We start from the raw sequence: 9586 nt of genomic DNA on the forward strand, positions 1-9586 counted from the left end.
GGTCTTGCCTTACTAACCTGTTGTCCTTCTACACTAAAGTAATCGAGGCGGTTGACAGAGATGAAAACTATGACATATTGTATCTAGATTTCAGTAAGCGTTCGACAAAGTCCCTCATCACCGGCTATTACTAAAATTACAGGCTCACGGCGTAGATGGGAAAGTTTTGAGCTGGATCAGGGCGTGGCTTAGTGGTAGGAAGCAGAGAGTGCAAATCAATGGTAGGAAATCTGAATGGGGCAGTGTTACGAGTGAAGTCCACAGGGTCGGTGCTGGGTCCTCTGCTTTTTATTATTTACATCAATGACTTGGACACAGGAATCAGTAGCGATGTCAGTAAGTTCGCAGATGATACCAAGATCGGTAGAGTAATCCAATCAGACAGCGACGCTACTGTTCTCCAGGATGAGCTTGACAGACTATATGATTGGGCGAGGAAGTGGCAGATGGAATTCAATGTCGGGAAGTGTAGCATTTTGAGTGTAGGTAGGAATAACCCCTTACACAATTACTCCTTAAATGACACTCCTCTAAGCAGGTCTGGGCGGGAGAGAGACTTAGGAGTCCTAGTGAGCGCTGACCTCCGTCCTAGGGCTCAATGCATTCAGGCTAAAAATCGGGCAAACAGAGTACTAGGTTTCATCTCAAGGAGCGTGAGCAATAGGAGCGCTGAAGTCATCCTCAAACTTTACTTAGCACTAGTTCGACCTCATCTCGATTATGCAGTTCAGTTCTGGTCCCCCTATTATAGAATGGATATCAAGATGTTAGAATCTGTACAGAGGAGGATGACGAAGATGATTCAGGGAGTGAGGAACTTGCCTTATGAAGACAGGCTAAAGCAGTTAAATCTACACTCTCTAGAAAGGCGAAGGGTGCGAGGAGACTTGATCGAAGTTTATAAATGGATGAAGGGGATGTCAATAAAATTTTGAGAGTGAAAGAGCCAGGTAGGACGCGTGGCAATGGTTTTAAGTTAGACAAATTCAGATTCAACAAAGACATAGGCAAGAATTGGTTCACTAATAGAGTGGTGGGCGAATGGAACAGGCTTGGGAGCCATGTTGTGGGTGCCAATACCATAGATACATTCAAGAAGAGGTTAGATAAAGCCATGGATGGTGAGGTAAGGTGGGGTTGAGTGTACAGGAGCTGCCTTGTATAGGCCAACCGGCCTCTTGCAGACTCCTTACGTTCTTATGTTCTTATGTTCTTCTATCCGTGGGCCAAAGTTGCCAGTTATGCATTTTCTGCTGTAGTGTTACCAAGCTGGACAAGTGAGCCATCTTGGCAGCGCTCCCTTCCACACTGTCAGCGAGCGAGCCTTGTCATACACTCACACTCTCTCTTACTCTCAACCACAGTTTATACAGTTTATACAGTATATATATATATATATATATATATATATATATATATATATATATATATATATATATATATATATATATATATATATATATATATATATATATATATATATATATATATATATATATATATATATATATATATATATATATATATATATATATATATATATATATATATATATATATATATATAAAACTTAGTCTTAACATAGAACTTATTTGACTCATTTAATGTCTTGAACGAAAACTGTATCAAAATGTTTCAGCAGAGCTGCTTAATATATCGCTATAAGGTAAAAACTTCAACTCTATTGAATTTATTTCCTTTCTCAATATCATATTTTGTGTATCTATAACAAAATCACTCCTAAACATCCCCTCCCTTCGAATAATATTATGTATTATTTGAACAAAAGTTGTTGCAAACTGTCTCAACACTTCGTAGCACGACTGTACGTACATACTAAATGGGAACATAAACTAACTTCAATATTTTGCAAGATAATCACATCCCTAATCCACTGATTTTTCTTTCCTTACATGTTTATCTGCCACTGACCAGCACTAACATTCATAGTATTCCTACTTTGAACAGCTTTTAGAGCAGTGTTTCTCTCTGTAAAATGTTTTCCAGAATAAGAATAGCCATAGGTTTCAGCAATAGCTTTCATTAGCACTACTGATGGTATTATAGTTGAACTAAAAATGAGTCTACCATGGTCATTCTGCACCGCAGACAATACAATAAACTATCAACAAAACAACTCAGGTGGAGTGTGACCTTACATGACAGGTATCTGCCATCTTGATGGCAAGAGAAATTACAGTTCGGCTGCTTCGCTGGTCAGGTGCTAATGTCGACTACACCCTTTATACCTCCATGGTGATGGGTAAATGAACGATATGGGAGTTAATTAATGGTAAATATTTATCATAGATTTATACGAGTGGTCCCTATGTGGTGACGGGACAACTTACAGAGCCACCGATAGGGGGAGCCACCATACTTTCACTTTCATCAGACCATTCATCGCCAGAGTAGAAACCAGACTACACCTACCAGTCTCCTTTGACTTAAATTTGAGCCAAGTTTCTCCTTCGTGAGAATTGAATATTAAACTAAGGCCGAGTTCCATCTAGAAACACCCAAGTCCGTGCTTGATCCGAATCACCGAGCAGAGTTGTCCAGTTATTCACGCTACCTGTCGTTCACTTTTTTTTTTTTTTTTTTTTTTGCCTATAGCACCGGTGGGCTCCCTTCTCTTGGACGACTCCAGCCCGTTAGTAGCACTGGGAACTTTTATTTATAGTGGTTGCCGTGATATATGATTCTTGCTCCAACAAGGATTATTTCACGTATTCCTGCAGACCTGTCAATTACAACTAAGTACCTTTAGTTCTGGTCAGATCCTATGTTCAGCAGTGGAGTGAAATCTAGGGAGTCTGGAAGGTTAATGAATGCTTTTGACCTACAGTACCCTCTCGAGTTTTGCGCTATCCGAGTTTCGCGATCCACACGTTTCGCGGTTAGTCCTAAATTCTTACCATCCCGACTTTCACGCATTATCACCCCAAGTTTCGCACTGCTCTGACACGTACGGGTCAAGTCTACTTACCATCGGGGTCACAAACACTACCTTTCAAGGTAGTATCACACTGGACGTTTTACTCCAAACATTGTGGCTATGGTAAGAGAGAGAGAGAGAGAGAGAACGGGTCGTTTTGAAGCCGCAGTTGAAGGCTGCCTTACGATTGGCTGACAGTTCTGAAAACACGCTTATGATTCGCTGAAAGTCCGATGACATCATCGCCGACGCTCACCCTATCAGCGGCTTCACTGCCTTAAGGCGGTGTCACAATGGCCGTTTTCGTCCGACCGTTGAGGCTACGGGCAACACCCGTACGCCCAACCGGGAGCGAGCTCACAGTTATCCATAAGCTGGTGTCACACAGGGCTTTTATCTTCCCACCGCGTTGGCACCACCTAGGGCAACCAGCAACTCCAACTTTTCCAGGTGTGCGTCACACACGGCCAAGGTCGGTTGCCCGTATCCACATCCACAACGTAAACAAAGCACTTGCCCTGTATCAACATGGCGTCGTCTGCTAAAGTAAGGGCTGTCGCGGATTGTGCTGCCATTCCCCAAGTTGTGGACTTGTTGCTGAAGTTAAATGGAAGGAAGAAACAGTTGTGGGTGTGGCATGCCTGTGGTTCCTCCATGCCAGTTCTCATTGTCACCACTGCGCGTGCACGGCCACCCCACCCATCTTGACTCAACCACATAAACACATGGATCGAATAACCACACACACACACACACACACACCAGACTCATTAGGAACCACTGCAGATGTTTCTGACAAACAGAAACGACTTCACCATTTCTTGTTTGTGTTAGAGCGTATTTGGTGAGTGGCTCACATGAACCAAACCTAGCTCTTGGCAAGAAGAGAACAGTTGTCTTAACACTGCTCCCTTCTTGCCATTGGGTATGTTTGGTTTGTATGAACCACTTACCAAATAAGTTCAAACACACTCTAGGAAATGGCGAAGCCATCTGCCATGGTTCATGATGACTCGATTGATGAGCCTGGTGTATGTGTGTGTGTGTGTGTGTGTGTGTTGTTACTCGATCCACGTGTTTATGTGGTCGGAGTTAAGATGGGTGGGTTGGCCGCTCTCGCGCAGTGGTGACAATGAGTACTGGCACGGAGGAACCACAGGCATGCCACACCCACAACAGCTTCTTCCTTCCATTTAACTGCAGCAACAAGTCCATAACTTGGGTAATGGCAGCACAAGCCACGAGAGCCTTTACTTTAGCAGACGACGCCATGTTGATACAGGGCAAGTGCTTTGTTTATGTTGTGGATGTAGATACGGGCACCGATTCTTGGCTGTAGTGACGACACGAAAATTTGGATTTGCCGGTTGCCCAAGCTGCCGCCAAAGCGGTAGGAAGAAAAGGGCTCAGTGTGATACCAGGTTACGGTCAACCGACAACTCTCTCCCAGATGGGCGCTCAGGCATTGCCAATAGCCACAACGAATAGAAGAAAACGGCCAGTGTGATACTGCCTTAAGGTAGCGAGGACGCTGACCGGGTGAGAGCCGGCGATGACATCATCGGACTCCCAGAGAATCACAAGTGTGTTTTCAGAGCTCAGCCAATCGTTAGGGTTCATCTGTGGCTTTCAAACGACCCATTTTCTCTTCCTGTTTTCTTCCTTTCTCCAAGGTACGTTTTTGAGATGGCAATGGAGTGAAGGAAGAAAAAAAGTGAGCTCCGGGGGGCAGCACGAGCCAATTATAATGGCGCCACTATAAAAAATTGCCTGGGCCATGACAGGCTCGGGGCCAACCATCAGGCCCAGATGGATAGTCTACCGGTGCCATAGTCCACATGTATTATAAAAAAAAAAAATAAATAAATAAAAAAAAATCCACGGGTAGGAACAGATAAGCGCTTTTTTAGTGTTTTCAATATCTCGAGTTTCGCGATCCTCGAGTTTAGCATTATACCTTCGGCACGAAGCGTGTGCGAAACTCGTGAGGGTACTGTATTAATTTTGTGTCAGTGTGTGGTTCACGTGTTCTCTCATATTCATTTCTACACACTTGAGATCCCCACACATAGTTTTGACATCAATATTATGATAACTCAAGTGATAAAAAAAAACAATTGTGTACTTGCCTGAATGACACAAGCCACCGATAGGTACACATCCACAGTTGTCTTCCTTCTCATATCCAGTGTTATGGGCTAGTTGTTCCAGTGTTAGAGTTTCTGCTAAATTTGACACCCCTACATGAACTGTCAACTGAAAAAAATAATTTAATGTAAAAATAATATTATCAAAAGAAAAATCAATTAATTTGATCACTAAATCATATCAAATTGAATAATTATAATTGATGCATAACTATACAAGATATATAGAAACCATTGACTGCACTTTAACACAGAAATCTTCAATATGTGACAGGAAAAGGGCAGAACAGGAAATGCTAATATCTTAATCTGTGGGTCAAAAGTAACGAACATTTTTTGGTATATTTTAATCCATTATAACTGCAAAGTCTCACCTTATTATAGCTCCAGCTGCATTTAAGGACCCATTGTTATTTTAAAGTTTCAACAAGGCAAGCGTTTTATATATATATATATATATATATATATATATATATATATATATATATATATATATATATATATATATATATATATATATATATATATATATAATCCTATCTATCGGGGTTAGGTTCCAGAACCCCCTGATAGGCGAAAATCCTAATGATGACATTGTATTTTTTAAATTATTTATATCTATTTTAAGGCTTTATAAACCCTCCCCACACTCTTGCAAATCTTTCACACACTCCTATTGACCTTTCCCACACTCTTATAAACACTTCCTACAACATTTCTTGTTACAACACGGTCCCAATAAATTATACTATCATTCTTGTTTCGACTTTCGACATTTGCTTCGTAAATACGAACTTCGCGCAGGAATTAGTTTGGTGGGGCGGAAGAATACTCAGAGAAAGGACAATATGAGCGTAGCTCACTTCTTTTGTATCACCACCACCTTACACAGTGGTGGCTGCTTGGGTCATGGTCATGGAGACTAGCCGATCGATCTTTCAGGGTCAGGAGAGGCCGTCCGTCTCGGCTGGAATAAAGGACCTACAAGGTGTGTTGCTAGCTGCACCACACAACTATAATATCGCTCAACTTAGAGGACATCCGTCTCCTAATCTTATATTTTATATGGACACCACACACGGCAAATATGCAGGAGTACTAAAATTAAGGGTGTGCCAACCCGTCCTCAGGGTTTGGTACGTCCAATAGTGAGAGGGACTGATTATTCACAAAGAGGGACAGAAGGATACATCTTAGAGTGGTTGAATGCGCTGCGTTACTCAAGATAGGCTTAAGGATAAAAAAAGAATTCTATAAACAAGATGACTACACTGACTCAAAGTAATACGGCAGCACCATGTACAGGCAGGATAAGGTTTGGCTACTACACAGACAATGCCTTTGGTAGTCCTCTAGGTGCTGTAAGCTACAAAAGAATCTGACATTAGCTTTACACAGGGTTATATTTAACATGTAGCCTAAATGGCCACAATACTACCACTGCACAAAGTCAAGTTGCAAACAACAAGAAACTAGCAATAAATGAAGTGAGCATGTAAAACCTCTGCAAAACGAAGCATTATAGATGAAGAATTACCCTCCAACTTTACACAGTTATACCTAAAAGTACACACCTAATTTAGGAATAATAATATTTATTACTAAGAAAATCCATGAACATGTGACACTACCACTGACATGTCTATGTCTTTTTTGCAACAAGTACTGAAAAAAAATAAGTATACCTTTGGCATATACTTCTTCCATCTTTGAGGAATAGTCTTCTTAACGTACTCATATTCCACTTCCACTATTTCAGTGATCAGCCTAACTCCAAGCTTTTCTTCTATATCTTCTCTGGGGAGCAGTTCAACAGCTAACTGGCTTGCATTAATGGCATGGCCAGAAAACGGGCCAAAACCAGTCACATATATAACTGGTCTGAGGTCTTCAGCACCATGTACATCTTCCATTCCTGTAAACATAAAATAATCTTAGAGCATACACACACACACACACACACACACACATACACACACACACAATATATATATATATATATATATATATATATATATATATATATATATATATATATATATATATATATATATATATATATATATATATATATATTCAGCATAAACAAAATAAATTTGACGGTGCACGAAGTCAAAAAATGCCTTGTCGACTATTGTCGACACCCGCAGTTTGAGCCCAGGCACCAGCTGTCAACTACTGTCGACACCCGCACTTTAAGGGTTAAAAAGGAATAAATGCATAATTTATAGTTTCAAAAAATTATATTTTTACAAGAAAAAATACATTTAAAGGTGAGTAAAACAAAACAAAAAACATATGTAAAAGATGAAGGTGAAAATTAAATAAATATAGCTCTTTATTAATGTTTTGGATGTCATAAGCTACATTTCTGTGGAAAAAAACAATTGTTGGTGCAAAGGTTTAAAAGTACAATTAATTTTAATAACTCTAGATCACCACTCTGGAAAACAGTACCTTACTACCCCCCAATGAAAAAGATCTTGTACACACTTTAGAAAATTAAATGAAAATATATGCATTGAACAAATCTTAATTCTATTAATTTTCTTCAAACCAACAATATATATTTTTTTAAGTACCAGTATGGAGAAAGTTGTACAAAAATTTGAAAATCTGAAAAATACAATGCAATTGTAAAAGTGAAAAAAAGGTAAGAAAAAAAAATTCATTACTGGTTCACTGCAAGGACTGTGTTGATTAGAGGTAGATCCTGCTTGGCTCACATGGAGTCCAGATGTCTCTGGGATGCTCTAGTCTCCCCCAGGGGGGTGGGGGGTCCTAATTGGAAAACCACATTTGGTCAATATGTTGCAATTTACTACTACAAATAGAATGAAAGGGAATGAGCCAAATGAATCCAACTCAAATGGGTAGGAGACAACTAGCACTGAACACTGCTGGGACAGGTAGCCATAAGCCTGTGTGCTCGCCAGTGCAAAACAAGATCCTTCGCAAGGGTGGTGATCTCGGGTTAATTTAAATTTTCCCATATACATTTTTTTTTCATTCATCCAAATCTTGAAACTTCACATATCTTTCAGAGTTAAAACATATAAGATTTTTTTTTTCTACATATTTGCCTGTGGCGCTGGTAGGCTTTCTTGATGGGGCCTGATGGTCGGCCCCAGTCCGTCGTGGTGCAGGCAAGTGTTTATAGTGGCGCCATATTGCATTGGCTCATGCTGCCCCCCAGAACTCATCTTTAATCCAAGAATCTAGAGTCCGGGTTGATAGGTAGTCTTCTGGACGACATGTGGGTAATCTTAGGCCACTCGGCAGTGACTGAAAAATCCCAACTTGTGTCACCGGGCAGGGCGCGAACCTGCGTCGTCCTGGACGCGGCACCGTCACGCTATCCACTCAGCCAACGCCTCCCTAAGTTTGAATTTTGTAAAAAATTTTTAGTCATGATAAATCCAAAGGATGGTTGCCAGGGAATAAGGAGATTAGTGTAGCCCCTTCCATTCCCATTGACAATACTGACATGGTGCATTGTATATCACACATATTTATCATGCACAACTGAACCTAACAAAATTCTTTTCATCTATATCTTCGACGCCCTGATCCCTCACAGGAATTTCCCTCCAGAGGTGGCCGCAGCAGAAGTGTCTCCATCTCTCCCTGTTCTAGCGCTCCCTCTCAGCACACTCAATCCTGCTACTTTCAACTCTCTCGCTCCAATACTTGCTCATCCTATTGATCCTCGATCATTCCCTCATAAACTCTCTTAACAAATTCATTCTTCCTTGTTCTCATCATGTGTCCAAACCATCTCAGCGCACCATGCTTTGCCCACTCGACGACTCCACAATCCACTCCTTTCGCTGTCACACCCATACCAGACCTCTCATAGACGCTTTCATAACTTTTGCCATCTCATCCTGAAGCACCACCGTGCTGCTCCTCTTATATAACTTATTTCTCCCGCACATATTCTCGATTACCTGTGCTGCATTCCATGTCCACATCTCTGATGCATACGACAGAGCTAATGGGTCTTCATCCACCATAGGCTCAAGGGCCTATATGAGACGAATAAAAGCACCGATGCCATGCACATATATAACGTTGGCCCCTACCTTGACCTTTACCTGGGTAAGTTATTATAGGCAGATTTGGTTGGTTTGGCGATGGCACATAACTTGAAAACCCCTCATTTCCAAAAAAGAAACCATTTCAGATTAACAAAATTGCACCAGGAAAATTTCTCGTAAAAAAAGTTGTGAATCATTTGAATAATTACAATGATTTCAACAAAATGTAGTTCAGGGGCCGTATGCACTTACTTTCCTGGGTATGTTTCTTGACGCCAGTGACTCCTACTTGGCACTGTCTGCCTTATTGAATGACACCCCTTAACGTGCTGGCGCTAGTGCTCATGAATGGGTGTCCTTTCTCACTCTGCTTGCTTGCCCGACCTCTCTTCACTGACTGCCACTTGTTGATACCAGCAGTGCCTCTCCTTGCCAGTTTGCCACCGTCTTGTAGTCCCTTG

At 41.0% G+C, this 9586-nt stretch overlaps 1 protein-coding gene across 2 annotated transcripts in view; it reads right to left on the reverse strand.

Annotated features, from left to right (window-relative positions):
- The window catches only part of LOC126990371 (pyroglutamyl-peptidase 1-like), a 28051-nt gene extending 18465 nt beyond the window's left edge, over window positions 1–9586 (reverse strand). For both annotated transcript variants that reach the window (XM_050848993.1, XM_050848992.1), the window contains exons 1-3: window positions 9378–9586; window positions 6771–7000; window positions 5068–5194 (exon numbers count right to left, since the gene is read on the reverse strand). In XM_050848993.1, coding sequence (XP_050704950.1) covers window positions 5068–5194; window positions 6771–6998 — 355 coding nt within the window. In that variant the 5' untranslated portion in view covers window positions 6999–7000; window positions 9378–9586. The remainder of the gene's footprint in view (window positions 1–5067; window positions 5195–6770; window positions 7001–9377) is intronic.

The sequence above is a fragment of the Eriocheir sinensis genome, unplaced genomic scaffold (genome assembly GCF_024679095.1).
Source record: "Eriocheir sinensis breed Jianghai 21 unplaced genomic scaffold, ASM2467909v1 Scaffold1596, whole genome shotgun sequence".
Classification (NCBI taxonomy): Eukaryota; Metazoa; Arthropoda; class Malacostraca; order Decapoda; family Varunidae; genus Eriocheir; species Eriocheir sinensis.